Consider the following 25,829-nt stretch of genomic DNA (forward strand, 5'->3'; position numbering starts at 1 on the left):
CTTTTTAAGTTTGAGTACATTTTTAAATACAGCAATAAATGAAAGCTAAGAAAAATGTTCGCCTTATCGTATATTTGTTCCTGGATAATTGCTTTTCTTGACGCTAAAACACATGGAGCGAAAGCCTCCTAGAATTTTGCTGGCTTAGCCAGATAATGGAGTGAAGCGCGAATATTTAGACGATCCAGCAACAAGAGTTAAGTGAGCCTGCTGATTAATCTCAGTCAATCTTGATGATCATTCATCAATTACATAGGTCTTACAACTTCCGATTTTGGTAGTAGCACCTATTTTTTACTTCAAAATGAGACTCAGGATCGACGATAGTCTCTTTATTGTTCTTAGCTGAGAACATTCTATAAATTCTTTCTTGAGAGCAACTCATTTGTGGCCTTAGCAAACGGTGCATATGAAAGCAATACGAAGGTTTTTCATTCAGTGACGTGTCCCAACTCATCTTTGATGTTTTTAGTATGTCACTTTTCTTGACAGACTCCATTATTGGGCATCAAAAACGAGATTTAGGATTTTTAGTCATTTTAGTAGGAAACCTCCTCTTTGGGCGTTGGTCCATTAGATTGTTTCGTAGTGCAACAACCAACATCGCAGTTCTGCAAAAGCCCTATAACGAAAGCTTTCTGAAGCGCTAAAAATAGTAAGTGACTTGAAGGGTCTGGATTTCGTGAAATCATTCCACCAAGTCAACGAAATATTGAGAAAACCGACAGTTGCGCCAAACTGAATGGTTGCATATCGAAAGAGAAGCGTTGCTATCTCTACCGATATGTGCGTTGGCTTTTGTATGCAACTGAGATACGTCCAATAGCTTTTGAAAAGTTTCTGCCGCAACGCTTTCATCGTTACAGTGTGATACTTAATTTAATTCTGGACATATTTCCCGATTCAATGTTGCTTCATTTGTTAGTGCTCTTTCTCTGTACCATTTTCTCCAATCATGAAAAAATGGCGATTTTAATATTTGATAAGAGAGGGCTTACAAGCGGTAGCTTTGGGCCATTGTAATGAAGTTGGCTTTTGACGTAAACTCGCTAATGGAATTTTGGATATCGTGAATGAAGAATAGGTAAGTCGTTCGGCTATGGGTAAGTGGTAACAATGTGAAATTTATACCACAATTCCTTATAGAGAAAAGTGGAAAGCAAATTGATTAAAAAAGAGCTTGCTTTAAATAGTTAACAACAGCAGTCATAATCATAGTAAACTGATCATACAGTAGGTCGTACCACATTACGCAGTTCCATAGTAGTCATGAACTAGAATTAATATTTGTGAATCCCCTTTTAAGTGGATGACCAAACTATACCACGATTTCACAGATTAGACCTATTTATACAAATAATATTATAGAAATGTAAACAACACTGTGGTTGTAAGTTCCCACAAAACTTTAGGAACCAAACTGCATAAAGTATCATATACTTAGAGCGTATATAAACCTCAACACGAAGACAGCTGTCGTAAGACATGAAGTACCCAACACTAGTTAAACCATCTCCTAAAAGATCGATGTTAAATAACTTTGATATTCAGGTAATGGCTCTTTTTGTTTCAAACATTGGAATATTATTCAATCAATCTACTACATGCAATATATTCTAGGTTACATTTGTATATTTTTTCAGGTTTTACTTACGGCACAATGAAAATATGCTTGGATTAGGTCTATAGAAGCTTAACCACTTCCGTTCTCTGCTGTTTCTCGACTATACATACTTCTTGTGTACCACAAGGTTCAACAAAGTTTGCCTAGATTTACTCACACTTACTTTGAATATACGAGGTGTGTTCAAAAAGTATCGCGACAGTTTGCTGACAGTTTTCTTCGATAGCAGGGGCGTGGTGCATCATAAGTTCTTGCCACATGGAAGAACGGTCAATAAGGAATATTACCTGCTACTTATGCGCAATTTGCGCGAAGCAATCCGCCAGAAACGCCCGGATTTGTGGAAGAACAAAAATTGGCTTTTGCACCACGATAACGCCCCTGCTCACACATTGTTGCTTGTGCGCGACTTTTTGGCCAAAAACAACACACTAATGATGCCGCAGCCACCGTATTCCCCAGATCTGGCCCCCTGTGACTTTTTCTTGTTCCCTAAACTGAAGAGGCCCATGAAAGGACGACGTTACGCTTCTTTGATGAGATAAAGACGGCATCGATGGAGGAGTTGAAGAAGATAAAAAAAATGATTTTTTGAAGTGCTTCGAAGATTGGAAAAACCGTTGGCACAAGTGTATAATATATCATGGGGATTACTTTGAAGGGGACAAAATAGATATTCATGAATAAATAAATAATATTTGAAAAAACACAAAATTCGCGATACTTTTTGAACACACCCCGTATGCCAATTTTACTATCAGGCACCGGTAAACTATGAAATCGCTTAATTTTTTCCAAATCCTGACACAACTACAACTTTGGGCTTCATTTATGTTTAGCTGCTTCTACTTCATATCAATTTGATTCTTACTCTCCGGACAACATGACCTAGCCAACGCAGCCCCTGTCTCTTGATTCGCTGAACTATGTCAATGTCCGCTGTTGCCAATGCGCAAAGGACTTCAAATCTTTCGGAAAATATTTCTCTCGAACACTCTTAAGGCCGACTCTTCAGATATCCACGGTTCCGCAGCATATAGCAATACGGGAATGAAGAGGAGCTTGTAGAGTTCCTCGATAGAGGACTTTATTTTTCAATTGCCTACTCAGTCCAAACTAGCACCTGTTGGCAAGAGTTATTCTGCGTTAGATTTAGAGGCTGATATTGTTGTTAGTGTTGATGCTGGTTCCAAGATAGACGAAATTATCTACGGCTTCAAAGTTACGAATGTCAACAGTGACGTGTGAGTCAAGTAACGAATGCGATGGATGTGGATTAACGCAAATATATTAATGGAATTTGTCGAGACGTTTGTCCAGATCAAAATTCCCTGAATTCCCTAATATAATGAATTCCGATCTTCAGGTTTTCCATATCAATGCCTCATCGAGTGAGTTTATGTTTTGCCAACACCTAAAGGTGCTTCCCTGGCATTGGTACTTGCAATTTGGGAGAGTATAAAATGTTCGGGCACACCCAAACTTTACACACATACATAGTTGAAAAAGAGCGTTTGGTCGATGTTAATTGGATAAATGATTTTTCAAATTTTACAGCTATGAATCTGTCTGAATATAACACAACTGGTTATTAATACACCGTTATTTCTGCATAAACACTGTGCTTTTCACCACTAACCTTAAATTAAAATGTCATTAGTTGTCTTTACACAAAGAGGTGGGAATAAAGTACGCTTAATGACCTTAAGGGTTTGAAAAAATTCTGCAAGAAGGTATTTCTTACGAGAAACAACAAATATTGCAATTATTGTAAAACCCTGCGAAAGAACGCATTCTTAAGATCTCCAAAACAGACTGGGTTTTCGTGAAATGATTATAGCATGTAAACGAAATGTCGGCAAAACCGTGTGCTGTGTCCTAAAAGTTTATTTTCGACATTTAGTATACCCAGAGTTTACCAATGAAGTTGTGAAATTCGTAAATTAAGAATACGTCGTTCATTCGGCTGTCAGTAAGTGATACCAGTGCGAAATTTAGATTTACTTTTAGTAAAGACAAAGGTTTTCATGGAAAATTATAAATTGATTTTTTATCTTCGGCGCGCCAAAAGTACTTTGATATACGCAATTATAACAGTAAATGATGTGTTAAAGGTATTACAATTTTCGATTTTAAATTGATTAGAAAAGAACATCAATTTGAAGTCAAGAATTTCGAAGTAAACTGTTTTAGCATCACAGACCGTGAGATCGAAGTTAGAACTTGAATACTAAACTATAATACCTGAACTAGCTACTACCTTGTGAATAGATACAGAACTGTTCAGCACTAACCCTAAATTAAAATGTCATTAGTTGCATTAACGCCCGGAGGAGATAATGAAGTACGCTTAATATCCTTCTTCTCCTTCTTTACTGGCGTAGACACCGCTTACGCGATTATAGCCGAGTTAACAACAGCGCGCCAGTCGTTTCTTCTTTTCTACGTGGCGCTAATTGGATATTCCAAGCGAAGTCAAGTCCTTCTCCACTTGGTCCTTCCAACGGAGTGGAGGCCTCTTCCTCTGCTTCCCCCGGCGGGTATTGCGTCGAATTCTTTCAGAGCTGGAGTGTTTTCGTCCATTCGGAAAACATGTCCTAGCCAGCGTAGCCGCTGTCTTTTAATTCGCTGAACTATGTCAATGTCGTCATATATCTCATACAGCTCAATTTTCCATCGAATGCGATATTCGCCGTGGCCAACGCGCAAAGGACCATAAATCTTTCGCAGAACTTTTCTCTCAAAAACTCGTAACGTCGACTCATCAGTTGTTGTCATCGTCCAGGCCTCTGCACCATATAGCAGGACGGGAAGGTGACTGAAGGAGTTTGGTTTTTGTTCGTCGAGAGAGGACTTTACTCTCAATTGCCTTCTCAATCCGAAGTAGCATCTGTTGGCAAGAGTTATCCTGCGTTGGATTTTCAGGTTGACATTGTTGGTGGTGTTTACGCTGGTTCCAAGATAGACGAAATTATCTACGACTTCAAAGTTATGACTGTCAACAGTGACCAGGCCCATTTGCTTTGCTTCCTTGTCCAGTCTGGAGATAGCAGAACTAACGGCGCGGGTGTTGAGGCCGATGATATCAATATCAACGCTTTCTGAAGGCCTGGAAAATAGTAAGTGACTGAGCTTCGTGAAATGATTCCAGCAAGGAACGAAATATCGGCAAAGACGAGCGTTGTGCGAACCCGAACGGTTGCATATCGAACGAAAGTCGTTGCGATCTATTCCGATATATGCGTTGGCTTTTGTTTGCCACTGCCATACGTCCAATATCGTTTGAAGAATTTCTGCCGCAACGCTTTCATCGTTACAGTGTGCTACTAAATTGGATTCTGGACATATTTCTCGATTTAAAATGTTTCATATGTTAGTGTTCTTCCTCTGTACTATTTACTTCAATTATGACAATGGAGATTTGGGATTTCTAATTAGTGTGGACATACAAACGGCTTTGTACTTGTTGGCTACTATCATAAAACTGGTTTTTCGATATGTGTACCCCGTTCTTACGAATGGAATTTTAGATTACGTCAATGAATATAGTTCATTCGGCTGTCGGTAAGTATATAAGGTATAATTCATTTTAGAAAAGAAAAAGGTTTTCGTGGAAAATAATAAATCGATATTTAATTTTCGATATGCCAAAAGAGCTTTCGATATACCGATATATAATTTGGTATTAGGACAACTAAAAGAATTTAAAGAGTTCTAAGTTCGTTTGCAAAGTTCAAAGGGGGAAATACTTTCAGGTATTGACAAACCTTGGCTGAAAAAATTCGATAATCGTTGTTCAACGAAAATATCTGGGGATCCAACCATATTTGGTATCTTTTTCACTAACATTATAGGTCATAGACTCACACTTCTGCACCTATCTTTATGTCTGTGATATTTATGCATACATACATATGTGTTTCAATCAATATAACGAACTCAAATGCTATAAAGGTGTTATAAACTTAACCAGAGACGAAAGTTTTCTGAATATGAGGGCTAGATTAACTGAAGGCGGGGATACCGTAAAGTTAGGGGCTGGAATCTTTGTTCCATATATCTTCAAAACTGAAACCAGCCAAGGGGAAATGCTATAGAGCCATGATTAATGATCATGATGATTTATTGTGCTTGAATTGGAGGATGTTGATGTGGGCGACCTTTGGTTCCAACAAGAAGGCGCTACATGCCATACATCTAAGGAAACAATCAAATTATTGAAGAAAACTTTTGGTTAGCGCATTATATCGCGTGGTGGGCCTGTGGACTGGCCTACAAGATCGTGCAATTTAACACCACTGGACAGCTTTTTGTGAGGTTATATGAAGTCACTTGTTTCCTCATATAAACCGGCAAAGATTGACGTCTTAGAAAAGAATAAGAAGCTCGTTATACTGACATATATCCCGAATGCAGCTAAAAGTAGTCAAAATTAGTCAGTGGCGAACGCAGGAAAAAAATGTGGGGGGGTTTTGGGTAAAAAGACAAGGTTTCATTATTTTATTCACACACTGAAGTATAATCTTCTTTTATTTTCAGCGTTCACTTGAAGCGACAGATATAGGGATTGTTGCTTCAATCTTTAAAAAACGATGTACTGTTTTGAAAATGTTTGCATCGCAACAATTCAACGCGTCTAAAAAAGTTTTGGATCTCTTTGTTTGATTTAACCAGTTCCTGAAAATATATTCAAAATTTTAGTTAGAAAGTATAATCTGAAGAAAAGATTTTTAACCTTTTCCATATTCTAAATTCAGCGCGATCTTCTACATCAGCGGACCATTGCTTTTCTAAAACACGAACAGTCTCCTGATTCTCAATAACGTCAAGATTTATGCATTTATTTTGCAAAATGTTTTCAATTTTGGAAAGCAGCTCTCGATGTTTTAAAAATCGTTCATTGATTTGGTCCAAAAAATTATCTAAAAACGGTATATAAATTGATCTGCGGTAATATTCTTCCGGTTCGCCTTCATAATTGTCGCGATTAGTTTGCCGTTTCGCCAAACGCGGAATTTTGATTTCTAAATCTAATTCTGCGGCTATTGTTTTAACTGATTCAAAAATTAGCTTAAACGATTGTTCAGAATCCTTACGCATTTCACTAATTTCAGCATACAAATTATTTGCATAAGCAACGCAGCTGCTCAAATCACAGTCTATTTGCTGCAAACATAGGCTTATGTGTTTTGATAATGCAAAAATTGGCTTTAGTACGCACGTACGTAATTCATTTGTTCTATTCTCATTCACGCTCTAATCATTAGTGACAAGTGTTGCCGCGAACTAAAAAAAATTAAGTATATGTTGCCAAGCAAAAAAGGTATCAAAAAGTATCAAAAGCACAACCGTTGTTTTAAAAATTTTCATTTGAAAAACAAATAATAAGTAAAGTTGTGTATCTAATTCAGACCAGTTTTTTCTGGTTGTTTTTATTAAAAATATAGACATTTTAGTTAAGACACTCAAGTATTTTTTTGCAAATAACATAATTTTTTTTAATTTAAATTTATTTCACAACAGTTTGCTCATGGAACGAAAACTGAAAGTCATAATAAATGAGTTTTTATTTTTCCTGTATTATGATTAACAATAAACTCTAAAAAAAATAATAGAAACCTTATTGGTGACTTTTCAGTTCAGAACTAATTTTCAAAAGAAGTCCATTTTCGACACACAATTCCCCTTAATCTAAAAAAAATCCAGTTCAGCAGCCACAGATTTATAAGGCATCATCTCATTACTCATAACTCATTACTTTGAAGCAAATTAAAAAAATGTATCTGCCCAGATAATATTTTTCTGGGTTTTTTAATTGGCCTACATTCCCACAACTTTTTAATACTATCCAGATACAATAGGTTTGTTTTTAGTTTAACATTTTCATATTTTCAAAAAATTAAATTCTATCAGCAGAAAAGTATCAAAATAGGCCGTTTGTGAACAAAAAAGTATCAAATCACAAAATTTAGAAAAAAAAAGTATCAAAAAAGATACAATTGTATCATCGTCGGCAGAAAGATTGCTTTGAAAACAACAAATTACAATTTTTCAAATGACTATGTAGAATGAAATTCTACTATTTAAAAATTCAATTACTTTGGTGGGAGGGAGGTTTTAACACCCCAAAACCCCCCTGCGTTCGCCCCTGAAATTAGTCCTCGAGGCTGAGATCGGTCAGTAAATCATTTTTAAAACATAATGGCAAACCCTTTTCTTTATAATGAAGCTAATTTCTTGGCCATAACTCCCTTTATTAGGCTTTGCCCTCTTATACCGAGCAGGTATTGACACGATTTTTTACAATTTTAGCAACACGACATACTATCACCAAAAAAATGCCCTCAAAGTTGTATTAAAATACCACACAGATTGACCGATATGTATGTATCTTATAAAGCCAGCGGATATAAGTATATTTGGGACTAAGGCAAATAATGTTTTTTCTATTTTCGTCACTAGGACCCATTTTCATCAGGGAGAGGAATTTTCCGAAGTTCATTAAAATCTCGCACGGCTTGACCGATATATACGCTATAAAGTCAAGCGAAAGTTCGAAAATATTTATATTGCGTATGGATGGTATTCGTATAAACGATCGATTTTATATAACTTTCACATTTTGGTAGCGGCATATTTTTGATTTTTGATCAAACTCTACTACATGATGGATTGAGATTTGTTGTTAGGTTTGCTTTCAGCTTTTGAATTTACGCCAACATAAGGGTTCATCTCGACAGGCATTATTGTAAACTAACTGTATTGCTGTACGTATTGCCTATGGAGACTCGATATTGCTTATGGAATACAATATATGGCATACTAATTTGTATTTCGAATAGACAACACAAGCCATTTACACATATACCAATGGCAAAAGGCAGCTTCAATGCGGTAATTTTAAATTTTGTAGCGCGAGTATTAAGACGGTTGTGTTAAATAATAAAAATAAAGTACGAATAAGTAAATACTAAATAATTTTATATATTTTTCTAAAAAATTAATATTTAGTTTAATTTTGTTAATTTGTAGTAAAATTTTACAAAACGGATTGGCGAATAAGCGAAGTCTTAAATTTATTAAACTTATACATATTCAATTTATTTATTTAATTGGTATATACAATTTATGCTACATTTATTATAGTCTGAAAATATGAAATCTTTTTATTTCAATAAATGCATTTGTATTAAATTTTTTTTTTCATTTTCCTCATAAATATTTTTGTATCCATATAAAAACTTAAACAGTTCAAGAGCTCAAAACATGCGCTATATCAGCTCGAGCCTACCTACCCAACGCCTTTTCGCAAATGATTATGTTGTGATAACAAGTGCCCACACACAGATTTGGCAACGACAATGGCAATACATTTGAAAGTTAGTATGCCATAAATGTTTGCTTGTGGAGATGCGCGGTAAGGTGTTAACCTTAACAAAATTCGAAAAACTCACAATGGTGAGGGCATGTGAATAGGGCTGTAAGTTTATAAAATACTATTATATACTCGATTATAGCCGAGTTAACAACAGCGCGTTTCTTCTTTTCGCTACGTGACGCCAATTGGATATTCCAAGCGAAGCCAGGTCCTTCTCCACTTGGTCCTTCCAACGGAAGGTCTTCCTCTTCCTCTGCTTCCTCCGGCGGGTACTGCGTAGAATATTTTCAGAGCTGGAGTGTTTTCATCTTTTCCGACAACATGACCTAGCCAGCGTAGCCGCTGTCTTTTAACTGAACTATGTCGATGTCGTCGTATATCTCGTACAGCTCATCGTTCCATCGAATGCGGTATTCGCCGTGGCTAACGCGCAAAGGACCATAAATCTTTCGCAGAACTTTTCTCTCGAAAACTCGCAACGTCGACTCATACGTTGTTGACATCGTCCAAGACTCTGCACCATACAGCAGGACGGGAATTATGAGTGACTTATAGAGTTTGGTTTTTGTTTGTCGAGAGAGGACTTTGCTTCTCAATTGCCTACTCAGTCCAAAGTAGCACCTGTTGGCAAGAGTTATCCTGCGTTGGATTTCCAGGCTGACGTTGTTGGTGGTGTTTACGCTGGTTCCAAGATAGACGAAATTATCTACGACTTCAAAGTTATGACTGTCAACAGTGACGTGAGAGCCAAGTCGCGAATGCGACGACTGTTTGTTTGATGACAGGAGATATTTCGTCTTGCCCTCGTTCACTGCCAGACCCATTTTCTGTGCTTCTTTGTCCAGCCTGGAGAAAGCAGAACTAACGGCGCGGGTGTTGAGGCCGATGATAATATCATACGCCAACAGCTGTACAACCTTCTCTATTTAGTTCTGCGGCTCGAACTATTTTCTCCAAAAGCAGGTTGAAAAAGTCGCACGATAGGAATCGCCTTGTCTGAAACCTCGTTTGGTATCGAACGGCTCGGAGAGGTCCTTCCCGATTCTGACGGAGCTTTTGGTGTTGTTCAACGTCAGTTTACACAGCCGTATTAGTTTTGCGGGGATACCAAATTCAGACATCGCGGCATAAAGGCAGTTCCTTTTCGTGCTGTCGAAAGCAGCTTTGAAATCGACGAAGAGGTGGTGTGTGTCGATTCTTCTTTCACGGGTCTTTTCCAAGATTTGGCGCATGGTGAATATCTGGTCGGTAGTTGATTTGCCAGGTCTAAAGCCACACTGATAAGGTCCAATCAGTTTGTTGACGGTGGGCTTTAATCTTTCACACACACTTATATGCGATGTTGAGGAGGCTAATCCCACGGTAGTTGGCGCAGATTGTGGGGTCTCCTTTTTTATGGATTGGGCATAGCACACTTAAATTCCAATCGTTGGGCATGCTTTCGTCCGACCATATTTTACAAAGAAGCTGATGCATGCACCTTATCAGTTCTTCGCCGCCGTGTTTGAATAGCTCGGCCGGCAATCCGTCGGCCCCTGCCGCTTTGTTGTTCTTCAGGCGGGCAATTGCTATTCGAACTTCTTCATGGTCGGGTAATGGAACGTCTGCTCCATCGTCATCGATTGGGGAATCGGGTTCTCCTTCTCCTGGTGTTGTGCGTTCACTGCCATTCAGCAGGCTGGAGATGTGTTCCCTCCATAATTTAAGTATGCTCTGGGCATCAGTGACTAGATCACCTTTGGGGGTTCTACAGGAATACGCTCCGGTCTTGAAACCTTCCGTAAGCCACCGCATTTTTTCGTAGAATTTTCGAGCATTACCTCTGTCGGCCAGCTTATCAAGCTCTTCGTACTCACGCATTTCAGCCTCTTTCTTCTTCTGTCTACAAATGCGTCTCGCTTCCCTCTTCAACTCTCGATATCTATCCCATCCCGCACGTGTAGTGGTCGATCGTAACGTTGCGAGGTAGGCAGCCTGTTTTCTCTCCGCTGCGACACGGCACTCTTCGTCGTACCAGCTGTTCTTTTGCACTTTCCGAAAACCAATGGTTTCGGTTGCAGCTGTACGTAAGGAGTTTGAAATGCCGTCCCACAGTTCCCTTATACCGAGTTGTTGACGAGTGCTCTCAGAGAGCAGGAGTGCAAGCCGAGTAGAAAATCGTTCGGCTGTCTGTTGTGATTGCAGCTTCTCGACGTCGAACCTTCCTTGTGTTTGGTGGCGCGCGTTTTTTGCTGCACAGAGGCGGGTGCGAATCTTAGCTGCAGCAAGATAGTGGTCCGAGTCGATGTAAGGACCTCGGAGCGCACGCACATCTAAAACACTGGAGACGTGTCTTCCGTCTATCACAACATGATCGATCTGGTTGGTAGTTTTTCGATCCGAGAGACAAGGTAGCTTGATGAATCTTTTATGCTGGAATCTAGTACTACAGATAACCATATTTCGAGCCCCGGCGAAGTCAATCAGCCTCAACCCATTAGGGGATGTTTCGTCGTGGAGGCCGAATTTACCGACCGTAGTGCCAAAGACACCTTCTTTGCCCACCCTGGCGTTAAAGTCGCCAAGCACGATTTTGACATCGTGGCGGGGGCAGCTCTCATAAGTTCGCTCCAAGCGCTCATAGAAGGCATCTTTGATCACATCGTCCTTCTCTTCCGTCGGGGCGTGGGCGCAAATCAGCGATATGTTGAAGAACCTCGCTTTGATGCGGATTGTGGCTAGACGTTCATTCACCGCAGTGAATGATAGTACTCGGCGACGGAGTCTCTCTCCCACCACGAATCCTACACCAAACTTGCGCTCCTTTATATGGCCACTGTAGTAAATGTCACAAGGACCTACTCGTCTCTGTCCTTGTCCCGTCCATCGCATTTCTTGGACGGCGGTGATGTCAGCCTTTGTCTTTACGAGGACATCAACCAGCTGGGCAGCGGCACCTTCCCAATTAAGGGACCGGACATTCCAGGTGCATGCCCTCAATTCGTAGTCCTTATTTCGTTTGCCATGGTCGTCATCAAAAGGGGGGTCTCTCATCCGAGGCTGGTTGTAGCTCTTCACTGGGGGGTGTTTTTTACGTGGCGGGTCCCAAACCCAGCGCACAACCCTTGTAGGGAATGTTTCGCCTTCTCACTTTAGCTCGCCTTCGAACGGATGTTCTTAGGCTACCCAGAGGATACTTGGTCAAAGACCGGAGGTAGTGAGCTGCTTGAGCCATGTGTAAAAGAATCGTTTCTGGCCACTCCCAAGTGAATGGCGATCAGAGAACTTTGCTCACTTGCGTGAACTTCTACACATGACTCCATCCTCCATATTACTACTACCATCTATATGATTTCTATTAGTTGGATTATAACTATTAGTTAATAAGATATAGCATTTTTGTGAAGCAACTTGTGTTAGTTTACAAAAAAAAATTAATCATAAAGCATTTCGTGTGTTAATAAAGCATTGCTTTTTGGGGGACAATACTGTTGAATTTGGGCTCAAGTAAATCGACCGTTGAAAAGATATTTGCTAAGCTGGAAACAGGCAAATTGAGCACCGAGGACAATGATGCTCTAAATATTCGAAAGCTATGTGCAAATTGGGTGCCTCGCAAGTTCATAATCCAATAAAAACAACGAATAACTGATTCTGAGAAAGGTTAGAGCGCTCTTTAATCGTAATAAAACCGAATTTTTGCGTAGGTGTGTGACAATAGAAACATAGCTCCATCATTTCCCACTGAAGTCCAATCGACTGTCATTCTAGTGAACTGCATATGATGAACCGGTTCTCAGGCGTGGAAAGACGAAAAAGTCGGATGGAAAGGTTATGACATCAGTCTTTTGGGATGCACCTCTCGGAAATGTTGTTCATTTCGAACCATTAAAGCATATACATAGCTTCTATTCAAACTGACCGTTCAAAATCGAGACAATGAAACAACGTGGCTAGAACAAACTAGAATAAAGTTTTAGACAACCAGACCTGTTCTCTGGATTTAAAACGGCTGGATTGTCGTGAAGGCTGATTTTATGAACTCTTTGAAATAACCAAAAATTACTGAGCTTTCTGGATATATTAAATATACTTGTATGTTATTCTTCCTCATCAGTACTGTCATCTACGATTTTAGGAAAATTGTTGGTCTAAATGTTTATTTAATTGTACTAAACGACGAGATATTTTACTGTGTGTTCCATGAGGCAATTGCTTAAGTTAAAGGGAGTAAAAAATTATACGCCATCATATGCTCTAAGGATCAAAATAAGAGTGACCTCTATTGTTTTAATCAAATCTGGACACAGCGCCATCCCAAACCAGCTAAACTTAGGTAAATAAAACTGTAGGTGCTTTCGAGCGACGTAATAATTACGGATGAGGATACACTCTAGACGTGAGTGGAAAAGAGGTTTAGTAGGGACGGTGTATACAACCTCTATCTATACCGACGGTTTCACAATGGACTAGGGGCGAGTGTATACTTGGAGGATTTCTAAATCTTTCTCTCTCTCATTATATTCAACAATTATAGGAAGGCTTTTTCCTCAGTGTCAGCTCTGCTCAATATGAAAATTATATGGATTCACGGCCACAGGAACGCAACGAAAAAGCAGTTGACCAAGCTAAGAGCCTCTTTATTGGGTGTTTTATGTTCAAGTTTTCGCACAATTGAATCTATCATTGAGATGACTCAAATATTGGCGGATATATCCAGCATAAAGTGACCTAGAAGTTCTAAAATCTTTATATTAGGTGTATGGGGGCTCAGGAAAGTATTTACCCGATTCAACCCATTTTTGATACAATGAAATACTAATGCCAGAAGAGGATTCTGTGTGAATTTCAATTTCATATATCACACATGGAACGATATTTTCAGTCAAAAGTCAACTATTCGTATCGAGTCCACCTATTCGATACCTAGAGGCTTGAACAGTTTTGGTTAGATTTGAACAATTATAGGTCAAAAGGTGGCTGGTCCTCAAAGGAATTATTGCCGCAAAATTTTATTCCGTTGTATTAATTAATTCTTTATTTGTTTACTCGAAAGTGATTGAATCAAATGGAAATTTAAATTGTGTTATTTAGGAAGTAGGCGTGGTTATATTCCGGTTTCGCTCATTTTCACAGGGTGACATAGGAATATGAAAAAACTGCCACGCCAATTTTTCACACCGGCTGCGATAGAGCCCCCTTATTACAGATGGTGTAGAATAATTTAGCAGGATTTCAGTATTTAATTTAAAAAAATAAATAAAGCAGTACTCATTTTATGCAAGTGACCAACCTAATAAAACGCGGTTTTTTAAAGTGGGGGGTAAAGCCGAGGAAAATGTTTAAGCTTATATGTTAAGTAGAAACCCTGTAGTTTAGTAAAAAAAATTAAAAAGCTCGACCTCCCCCGACACTATAACAAAAACACTAATTTCTAAAAAATTAAAATTTTTTTTTTTAGTTTTTTTGATGATTCATTGTTTTCCCAAAAAAAAAAATTATATATTAACTAAATTAATCTTTATATTATTAATATTAAATACATACCAAGTTGTCCAGAACCCATAAAAAATATTTTCCAGAATTCACTTCACGCAACACAAAAACCACTTGCAATTTCGAGAACAATGGAGAGTATCGCGAATAAGGACGTGCTTACTGAACGAAGTCTGGGTTCCGACTACTTGTGTGGCAATATAGCGGATTAAGGGTCATTCATTCAATCGGTTCATTGTAGTACGGTTACTTAGGTGCTAAAAAATCAATTTTGAGTAAAATAGCTGAAGTTTGTAATTCCGACTTTTGTCGGAATTATGTGTGTCGGTGGCAGTTCTGATAATATTAGTGCTGAATGAATTTGGTTATTGTAGCTGTATTGGTTTAGGAGACTTGTGAATTAGAGTTTTTAAGTTAAGGTAAGTTTGCACGGACGGACAGAAAGACAGTCACCCGGATTTGAACAATTAAACCCTATTTCTATATCGCTTAGTTATAGGTGATACAGACAACAGTTAGGTGAAATTATATAAACTGCCCATCTCTGCTTCTGAGCCAGAGCATTTCCTTTCACTTTTTCGTGCCTCTTCTGGTATTGAGGTCATAAGGAACCAAAGCTCCTTGTTTTTGAATCATCCCCAGCGCATACTATAGTCACTTTGAAATGGCTAGGCGAGTGACTTCCAATGCTGCAACAAGCTTTTCTAGCATTATACTTGTAAGATGCTTAAAATGTAGATTATCGTCGTTGTAGTCTATAAATGTCCTGCTGATCGACGTGGAAAGCATATCTCCTTCAAACTTTTGTCGAAATCTACCCCGCAGATACTGCCTTAGTAGAGAACAAGTACGGAATATATCAAAGGACATCCTATCACGGTCCGAAATAAGACGTTCTGACAGGTTTGTGGCTTCTTACTCATAACATGTGGTTTTATGTTAAAAGGTTTGCTGCGGATTGTATAATTTTGGATTTTGGTAGGTAATACTAAGATGAGGAAACTACTCGATGGTCAGTTGTAAGCATATCAGAACCCAGACAACCGATCAACTAATTCTAGGACCCAGAACTGCTTGTTGTTATTTTCAAAGCGGCAACAAACATACCCTAAATAATTTTGTTCCAGGCTATAACGTTAACAGTTCTTGACTGGATACAATTATCGGTCCATTCCGGTTACGTCGACCCATCTGTTATTGAAGGGTGCTTCGTGGAGAGGAAGGAGCACTGAATACAAAGATTTGTTTTTTGTAGCCAGTTTTTATGTCAGCTATTCCCATAGTTCCGAAACTTTGTGGTTTGTTCACGGTGTCACTAAAAATTAAAAGGTGTGGAGCAAAATCGAATAAACCAATGATTTAATATTCCATGTGATGACAGTTTGTTGTTTTATTGAGTACTTCTAAATACAAAATGCTGACTACGGTGTTTAATAGACATTTATATAGGGAATTATTACATAAAATATAGTAGCACAACATGTAATTCTTCCGTGAGTCTTATTAAGATAAAGCTTTCATTCACCCTTATCCATGCTCCGCAGCAAAGTGAAGAATGAAAACGATGTTGTGATAATCTGCAATGAAAATGATAAGCGATGTCTTTTTAGAACGCAACTTATATTTCTAAGTAAACTAAGAAAGACGATGTGAAAAAATCTTGAAAACGTGTTGGCCCAAAGGAACACCAAATGCGCTTAAGATATTATATAGCTATGGATTATGTTAAGAATAAACTGCTTACCCCACGAAACTTTTCCAAACGTAAGGGATAAAGTTTGCCAGCCGTGAATTCGAAAGTTTTTTGAGCACTCGTCAAAAATAACAGATAATCGGCGCGTACCTCACGGAGATGCAAGTACCAAGGACTACGTAATAGAGCCTCACCGCAGCGTTGACTTCCTATATAGATTATCTCGCTGGCATAGCAAGTCATAAATAATTCACTCAGCCCCAAAAACAAGTAATGACTTAAAGAAACTAATTTCAGAAAAGTTTTTCCCTCCGATAACTGATCCGAAGGCAATCAAAGAAAGCAAAATGAAAAGCAATAAGTAAGATATTAATTAGAGTTCGTTCATATTAGATAACTCACCTTGACTATATTAAAGGCGGAAATGCAAAGGTAGAGTGTGACCACAAACGTTTTCATCAACCAAATAAAATTAAATAATCTCTCCATTTTACGCAAAACATCCATAATGAAAATATGATGTTCGACACAAGGCCTTAAAGCGTACTTAAAGGCTTCTCGAAAGCTACGAGGTCTCGCTGTATCAGTTGAATTTAGTACGTGAGGTAAGCAATCCAAATCGAAAGGTAATTCGTCCGTAACATAATACTCATTGATCTCCTCATTTGGCATCCGTTCTTTATCTCGTAATTCTCTTGATGAATCAATTTAAAGAAAATATTAAAAATAAATTACTTTAAACTTAGTAAAGACACAAATCTCTTGTTTGTCAGTTATACTTTTATGGAACTCTAGATCTACATACGCAATATTGTTTCCATACATATAAAAAAATGGGCAAAGTTCGATTAAACAAAATGTTTCAAAAATCGAATAAACTGTTAAGATGAAAAATATTACGTCATGCGAATTAATTTGAAGAATTTTAAGATCTCTCTTATATAATCGATAACGTTTTATAAATTTACAGCACTATTCACATGCCTTCACAAAAATTCCAACTCTCATCATTGTGAGTTTTTCGAATTATCTAAGGTTAACCTTAGGTAAATTCAAAAGCTCAAAAGCTCACAACTTCCTCGCAATTCTGTGATCTTTAAAAGCAAACCTCACAAGTTCTTCCTCACAAATCAGGTCTAAGGTTCGCTCATGATAGGTCTGTTATTATATATTTTTATGTTAAATTTTAGTTTATGGTCATTAAATAAGAGCTACCATATTTCCGAAATCACTCATGTTCTAAAGCTAGGTCTATTTAGGACATAACCTCTAAATTAAGTTCATATTTACATTAATTCACTTTTGCTTGCACCCATATAAATGTAGGTCGTTGCCACTATATTCTTCAAACTGCAGTACAGAATATCGAATTGTCCGGAGAGTAAGTAACAAAGTGACATGAAGTAAGCGGTGTTAACCATAAATAAAGCCGATAGTTGTACTTGCGCCACGGTTTGAAAAAAGTAAGCGATTTCGTAAATGAACGGTGCCTGAAAGTAAAATTAACATTTATTTATCTTTAAAAATATTTGTTTCTTTAAGTGAGTTTAGTTGAACCTTATAGTCCACAGGATACCAACAGACCAGCGGCAGCGTTCGGCTTCTGTAGATAATTGGCATAAACAATAGAAATACTGTAGCTGAGATAGAGCAGACAACTAATATTTTTATGCCCTTATTGATCTTTTCCGAGAAGGCTTTCATGGTGACGTAAGAAAATCCTAAAAAACAAATACAAATGGATTGTATGTATTAGAGTGACTACTACATACTAATAACATTCTAATGTTTGATAAAAATTTACCGCTACCAAAATGTGAAAGTTATGTAAAAGCGAACCTAAATATGTTCGAACTTGCGGTTGGTTTATACCGTATATATCGGTCCAGCCTTCTTTTCTTGATAAAAATGTGTCTTTGTGCCCAAAATGGAAAATCGCATGATTATTTCCCCTAGCCCCAAATATACTTACTTTCGCTTGGCTTTATAAGATACTACTGTGATCAAATTGAAAGGTGAATTTTGTTATATTTGTAAAATCTTTATTTATTCTTATACAATAGACTTATGCATCATAGTCATCATAGTACTTGGAAAAATCCTCCGTCGTGACGGTCATGAGAGCCTTATTCGATTCAGCTTTTACATCCTCAATTGAGTCAAAACGGTGTCCTCGAAGTGGTCTTTTGAATTTGCTGAATAGCCAGAAGTCACACGGGGCCAAATCAGGCGAATACGGTGGTTTCGAAACGATACGGAGGCTGCTATATACATATATTTCTGGCCTAGGCAAAACTAAGTGCTGCCAGGTGCAATCTGACATTTCCTTTGGAAAGTTTGACATTTTTTAGCATAACATCACTCAGAACGTTTTGTCATTTAATCGTGAATGGTTATATTTACAGAGAATTAAAAAATTCATCTTGGCCAAAAAATGGAATTAACTCGTGAACATTTTCGTGTGATCATTTTTCACAACTTTCGACGTGGCTTATCACGACAAGAGTGCATCGATGAACTAAAATCTTTGTATGGCTATGAAGCAAAATAGCTGGTACAACGAATTCAATCGTGGCCGACACTCGCTCAAAGACGAATTCCGTGAAGGTCGTCCAAAAACAGCCGTGGTGCCAGAAAACATCGATGCCGTACGTGAACTGATAATGCAAGACCGTCATGTAACATACCCTCAGATAGAGGCATGCCTATGCATTTCTCCCACCAGCATACATTCGATATTGCATGAACACCTGGCCGTAAAAAAGGTTTGTTCTCGTTGGATCCCGCACAATTTGACAATCGCTCAAAAAAAGGCTCGTGTGGATTGGTGTAAAGAAATGTTGAAAAATACGATCGCGGTGCTTCAAAAGGCGTTTATAAGATCGTCACAGGTGACGAATCATGGATCTATGCGTATGAGCCCGAAACAAAACAACAATCGACTGTGTGGGTCTTCCAAGACGAGCCAAATCCAACGAAAGTTGTTCCTGGAAAAAGCACTTAAAAGCAAATGGTCGCCTGTTTCTTCAACAAAACTGGTCATGTGGCGACTGTTCCGCTTGAGCAACGTAGGACGGTCAATTCTGAGTGGTACACCACCATTTGTTTGCCTGAAGTCTTCGGAGAAATTCGAAAAACGAACAAGAGAAGACGAATCATTGCGCACCAAGACAATGCGAGCTCTTACACATCGGCTCAAACCAGCGCCTTTCTGACCGGCCAAAACGTCGAATTGATGCGTCATCCGCCGTACAGCCCTGACTTGACACCCAATGACTTCTTTTTATTCCCACACATCAAGAAAATAATGCGTGGTCAACGATTTTCATCGCCAGAAGATGCTGTTGAAGCATTCAAAAACCATGTTTTGGAGGTGTCTCAATCGGAGTGGAAAAAGTGCTTCGAAAATTGGTTTGAGCGCATGCAAAAGTGTATAAATCTTGATGGAGAATATTTTGAAAAACAATAAAACCATTTTCGTCGATAAATATTCCTATTTTCATTATTAGGCCAGAAATATATATAGCAGCCCTCGTATTTGTTGATCACGAATGATCACGAATAACTATAATATTGACGATTTTCAAGCACCGTTTCTTTGACTTGTTTGACGTGATGTTGATCAGTCGATGTTTTTGGCCGATTTGACACCACAATTTTCTCAACACTTTCATGACCGGCTTTGAACTCGTTATACCACTTGTAAACACTTTTAGAAGACACAGTTTGATGCCCAACAGCTTTTCGCAACATCCACAACGTTTCTGCAGGCGAAACTTCACTACGCAAACAAAATTTAATCACACTTCTTTGTTCAATAAACTCAGACAGTAAAATTCTAGAAATATGTCAGTAATAACGAGCCACATATTCTCTTCCAATGCGTCAATCTTCTGCGGAGACATACGACTTTACACTACCTTACAAAAAATAGTCCAGGGGTGTTGAATCTTACGGCATTGAAGGCCAGTTCACAGGTTCACGGTGCGCAATAATGCGTTCACCAAAAGTTTCCTTAAATAATTTGATGGTTACGATGGCTGTACGACATGTAGCGAAGTTTGTTGGGAACCGAAGGTCGTTCACATCAACATCCTCCAATTCAGGTACGAAGAAGTCATTAATCATGGCTCTATAGCATTCCCCTAGACTGCAACATTATGGCCGGCTTCAGTTTTGAAGATATATGGACCAAAGATTACGGTATCCTCCAGTTACTTTGCCCTCATATTCCGAAAACTTAAAATTTCAACTCTTTGGTTAAGTTCATAACACCTTTATAGCATTTGAGTTCGCTCGTTAAAAGATAAATGTAGTATTGAAATTAAGTGAGTCTATGACCCATAATGCAAATGAAAAATATACCAAATATGGTTTGGCTCAGAGATATTTTTGTTGAACAACGAATATCGAATTTTTTCAGCAAAGGTTTGTCAATACCTGATTGTCTTTCCTTTGAAACATGCAAATCGCGGGAGTATAAAATGTTCGGTTGCTCTCGAGCTTAGCCCGTTTTACATTTTTATAATTGTCCTAATGCAAAAAAGGAACAACTTTTTTAATATGTAATTAAATTTAAAATATATCATTAAAAATTAAAACTATATTAAGTTACTTCACGAAAAGATATCGTTGCCATTGCCGACAAGTTTTAAAACCATAGAACTACAGAGTCTATAAAATTTGCTTCGAAATTCTTTACTTCAAATTGCGTTACCAAAATCGGTTCTATCATGTGCGAATTCGTATATCGAACGTTCGTTTGGCATATCGAAAATTAAAAATCTATTTATTATTTTCTACGGAAATCTCTCTCTTCTCTAAAAATAAATTTACATTTCACACTGCTACCACTTACCGACAGCCGAATGAACTATATATTTTTCATTGAAGTAATCTAAAATTCCATTGCTAAGATCGGGGTACACACGTCGATAAATCAACTTTACGAAAATAACATAAAAGTACAACAACGCCTGTATGCCCATACTTATGAGAAACTCTAAATCTCCATTGTCATAATTGAAGTAAATAGTACAAAGGTAGAGCACTAACATGTGAAGCATCATTAAATCAATAAATATGTCCAGAATTAAATTAAGTAGCACACTGTAACGATGAAAGCGTTGCGGCAGAAATTCTTCAAACGGTATTGGACGTATCGCAGTTATATACAAAAGCCCACGCATATATCGGAATAGATCGCAACGACTTTCGTTCGATATGCAACCGTTCGGGTTAGCACAACGCTCGGCTTTACCGATATTTCGTTCCCTTGCTGGAATCATTTCACGAAACTCAGTGACTTACTATTTTCTAGCGCTTCAGAAAGCGTTCTTTTATAGGTTTTTTGCGAGAATTGCAATATTTGTTGTTGCAAGTAAGAAACGCCTTCTAACTGTTCGAAATTCGAGGCGTAATTATGCAAAATGTAAAGGTATTAAGCGTACTCTATTAACACCTCGGGTCGTTAATACAACTAATGACATTTTAATTTAGGGTTAGTGCTGAAAAGTTCTGTATTTATGCACAAATGACGTTGTTTTAATAACTGATTTCGGTATTCTATTTTAGTATTCAAGTACTCACTTGATATGCGTGTTCCTTAGTACAAAAAAAGTTCGAGACTGACACGCCCACAAATCGTCATTAATCGAAAACACATAAGGTTCCATAACTAACCACTAAAATAAGATATGGGACGGAATCTATTGTCAGATTCCACGCCTACTTCCCATATAGCACAAGTTTGAATTCCACTTGATTCGTTCAGTTTACAGTACAAAAATCAAGATGCAATTCACTTTATGATTTTGGAATTGATTTAAGAAATGTTTAACTTTAAACTACGAGTATAATTTTATTTCTTATACAGGTTTCAACATTTAATTAAGAGCATAAAATCAATGCGGTGTTTGCTCATTTTACTAAATGTTTCTATTATTTATTCTGATACCACAGCAATTTCGTAGTTTATGTTGAGGAGTACTAAGCCATTCAATCTTTTCTGGAGCATCGTTATTCTGAGCCATGTGTTGATTCGGCGCAAAGAAGAAAAGGATCGTTCAGCGCTAGCAATTATGGCTGGCAAAATGCAGAGTACGTGAGGGAGAATATGAATCGACGGATATATGTATATCATTATCGCAAGTGCTGAGGCTTTCTAAGGCAAAAAGCACTTGTGTTCTCCTAGTCATTTTCATTTTCCATGGTTGTTGAAAAAGCGTTACTTCTGCTTTGAGCTTCGTTTTTTTCGTTTCTTTGTTTCCGGGCAAGATTTTCCCAAAACGTCTTATTAGGCATTCAATGAGTGAAGTTAAATTTTGGTAACAGCTGTCTCAAATTGAAACTTTCAAGAACTTCATCGAAAAACCGCGTTTTTAAATCGTGCATGACGGTGTCCATGAGTGGAATGTATGCAGAAACCCTGTAAAAGCCTTCACAGCTTTGAGATGGGTGATTGTTTCGATGACTCTGACGACCACATGTCATTCTTCGCGTGTTCAGTGTTGCAACCAATGTTGTTATGGCGTTTGATGCTTTCGCAAGGTCGATTGATTCGTTCTGCCGAATCACACTAAGTGGCTGCGTCAGTGACAAAACATCACTAAGACAAAAAATTCCAATAATAAATTCGAAGTTGCACAGTAGTCACAGTACTAAATTCGACGCTTTTACTGCAGTCGTTCTATTCTTCCATTCGCTTATTTTTGTCAGTACTTGAACGATTTCTGGAAGAGTGACTGTGAATTGATGAACGGCATCATGTCTTTGTACCCACCTTGTCTCACAAAGCTGCACAATTTTTCTGCCCAAGAATTGAGCTAAAATAGTGTTACGTTTCGGTCTTGAAACTTGGAAAAATGTTGTAACTTCTCTGAATATTTCATATATCTTTCCAATCAAGGCAATTTTTGTAGCTACTTTTTGTATTTCCTTTACAGCTCCGCGATCTCCCAACATAGCAATGCAACCATCAGTACCTATTGCAACGCATTTCTGAACATGCAGCCCCATATCTATCATGTCTTTCAAAACCAACTGTCCTAACGCAGCTTCCGTGAGGGAAATCTCCTCGTGGTTGTTTTCTTCAATACTTACATAATGTATATACAAGGTCTGTCGCAAAAGAAACAGAACTTTTTAAACATAACTGTTTTTGGTGCCGCCACTTATTGCTGTGTATATGAAATAAAAAGTTTGATCTCTTGTTGACATTTCGTAAAAATTTTAAGACAATTGGATAACTACAATCGATGTTATCGATCAAAAAGTGACAGCAGCTTTTGGTCATCGGTCGTAAAATGCAAAGAGCCAACATTAAATTTTCTTTTTAAACTTGAGAAAACGTTTGCTGAAACATTTCAAATGATGAAAAAAGTTTATGGTGATCAGTGCCTATCCTGTAGTAATGTGCATGAATGGGTTAAGCGATTCCAAGAAGGTCGGGAGGACCTCTGTGACGATCAGAAGTCGGTCGTCTTCAGAAGTCAAAAATAAAGACAATGCTGATTTGTTTTTACGATTCCGAGGGTATTGTAAACCGAGAGTTCGTCCCACCTGGCCAAACGATTAATGCTATGATTTACCTTGGTGTTATGAAGCGTCTTTTGCCACGCATTCGTCGTGCTCGACCACAATACCGTGAGGCAGGGTCCTGGCGCCTGTTGCACGATAATGCGCCGTGTCATCGGTCGACGCTTGTCACTGATTTTTTGACAAAAAACTCCATATTAACCATTAATCACTTACCCTACTCACCTGATCTGGCACCCTGTGGTTTTTACCTATTTGGAAAGCTTCATTTGCCCATGAAAGGACACTGGTTTCAGGACATTTCAGCTATCCAAAAGGCGACGACCGATATTCTCAAGAGCATTCCGATAAATGACCTTAAACACTCATTTGAAATACTAATTGACCGGGCTAAACGCTGTATCGAAGCACAAGGAAACTACTTTGAATAAAAAAATATAACTTTTGAAAAATATTAATTTTTTGTTGTTTTGTTAACAGTCCTGTTTCTTTTGCGACAGACCTTGTTCTTCAATATTTATACTACTGTGATCGAATTGAAAGGTGAATTTTTAATCATTTGACAATGTATCTTCACGAAATTTGGTATAGATTATTTTCTAAAGCAACTATGTAATCTCCAAAGAAATTGTTCAGATCGGCTGACTATAGCATATAGTCGCCATACAAACCGAACCGAATCAAGGGCTTGTATGGAAAACTTTTGCATTTGATGTGGTATCTTCACAAAATTTAATGGGTTACTTAAGGTAATAATATAATCTCCGAAAAAATTGTTCAGATCGGATTACTATAACGTATAGCTTCCAACAAACTGAACACATACTTACTAAAAGCTAAATTTTTCGTTAAAATAACATTAGTATTTGAGATACGCGTCGTTTTGTGAGGCTCTAAAAGTGAATTCTTCGATTATGATTGTCCGAAAGTATCAATTAATGTCTGAGATATATATTTTAAATTCAGGGATAATACTCCTCTGACATGTCTGTGTGTCAAAAATGGCTTCATTCGGACCAATACTTCTCTTAGCCCCCATATGCTAAATATCTCGATCAAAATAACATTCGGGTATTTGAGTATATCGACGTCGTTATGTGGGCTATCTCGAAAATAGGAAAGTGAAAATTCTTCGATTATGATTTCCGGATTTTCGATTAATGTCTGAGATATATATTTTATAAGATTGGATAAGTATTTCCTCTGACATGTCTGTGTGTCAAAAATGGCTTCATTCGGACCAATACTTCTCTTAGCCCCCATATACCTAATATAAAGATAATATAAAGAACTTTCGGGTGACTTTGTACCGTATATCGACCAATATGTGGGCTATCTCTACGAAAGTCATGGGGGCCAGATCTGGAGATTATGATGGTTACTAGGGTGGGTCGATTCCGGACTTTTTTCGATTCGACATTTGCTACCGAAATGGTATATGTGATCATGGCCGTAGGACGAACCGTTCCCGAGATACGAGCGAAAAGGCGGCGCGCCACAGCGCAAGGTGAAAATTGTTGCAGCTCTCAGCTAACCTGTATTGGTCGCCCAGAACCCACCGCGTGGAGGTGGCTGCTCTTCAGGTTCCTCCCAAGCCCAACCAAACCAACCAACCAACCATATGTCAGGCTTGTTTTAGTCTGTCAAATTTATTGATAAAATCAGGTTTTGTACTAAACTTTGGCACTTGTTGCCGAGATTTCAGTGTAGAGCGTATAAAGCGATTACGAGATTGGGGGCCAATAACTTTAGAAGATGCCTCTGTCACCAGTTTGACGGTTCTCTCGACTGCCACGGTGTGAGAGGGGAATTCACTAAATTTCCATACCTCTGCAGTGTCTCCCGACAGCCCTTTTATGAGTTCTTCGTTAGAAACTGAACAAAGAACTGATGGAACAGTCAAGTCTTCTGCCAGTTAATCATATCGTAATAATTATTAGCTTTGAAATTCAGCTTTGGCACTTTATTACATCTAACCCTTCCATTTATAGTGTCAGACTCTGCTTCTCTGGCTGCCAGAAGACGGTCAAGGGCCAACTTTCTGACTTCTATCCGTTCGTCAGTCATCATACTAAAGAGAATGTTTTCTGGAAGAGCAAAAAAAGCATTCTGTGGAATGGATG

The 25,829-nt window shown here is 38.1% G+C and overlaps 1 protein-coding gene across 1 annotated transcript; it reads right to left on the minus strand.

Annotated features, from left to right (window-relative positions):
• Positions 1-15,835: 15,835 nt before the first annotated feature.
• On the minus strand, positions 15,836-21,466 carry LOC126767951 (odorant receptor 83a-like). The gene is made up of 6 exons (XM_050485782.1): positions 21,029-21,466; positions 17,728-17,891; positions 17,461-17,660; positions 16,573-16,864; positions 16,222-16,488; positions 15,836-16,054 (listed from the first exon to the last, which is right to left on the minus strand). The coding sequence occupies exons 1-6, from the start codon at positions 21,456-21,458 to the stop codon at positions 15,995-15,997; spliced, it is 1,413 nt and encodes a 470-aa protein (XP_050341739.1). The 5' UTR covers positions 21,459-21,466; the 3' UTR covers positions 15,836-15,994.
• Between the last annotated feature and the right edge of the window lie 4,363 nt (positions 21,467-25,829).

The sequence above is a fragment of the Bactrocera neohumeralis genome, chromosome 2 (assembly GCF_024586455.1).
Source record: "Bactrocera neohumeralis isolate Rockhampton chromosome 2, APGP_CSIRO_Bneo_wtdbg2-racon-allhic-juicebox.fasta_v2, whole genome shotgun sequence".
Lineage (NCBI taxonomy): Eukaryota > Metazoa > Arthropoda > Insecta > Diptera > Tephritidae > Bactrocera > Bactrocera neohumeralis.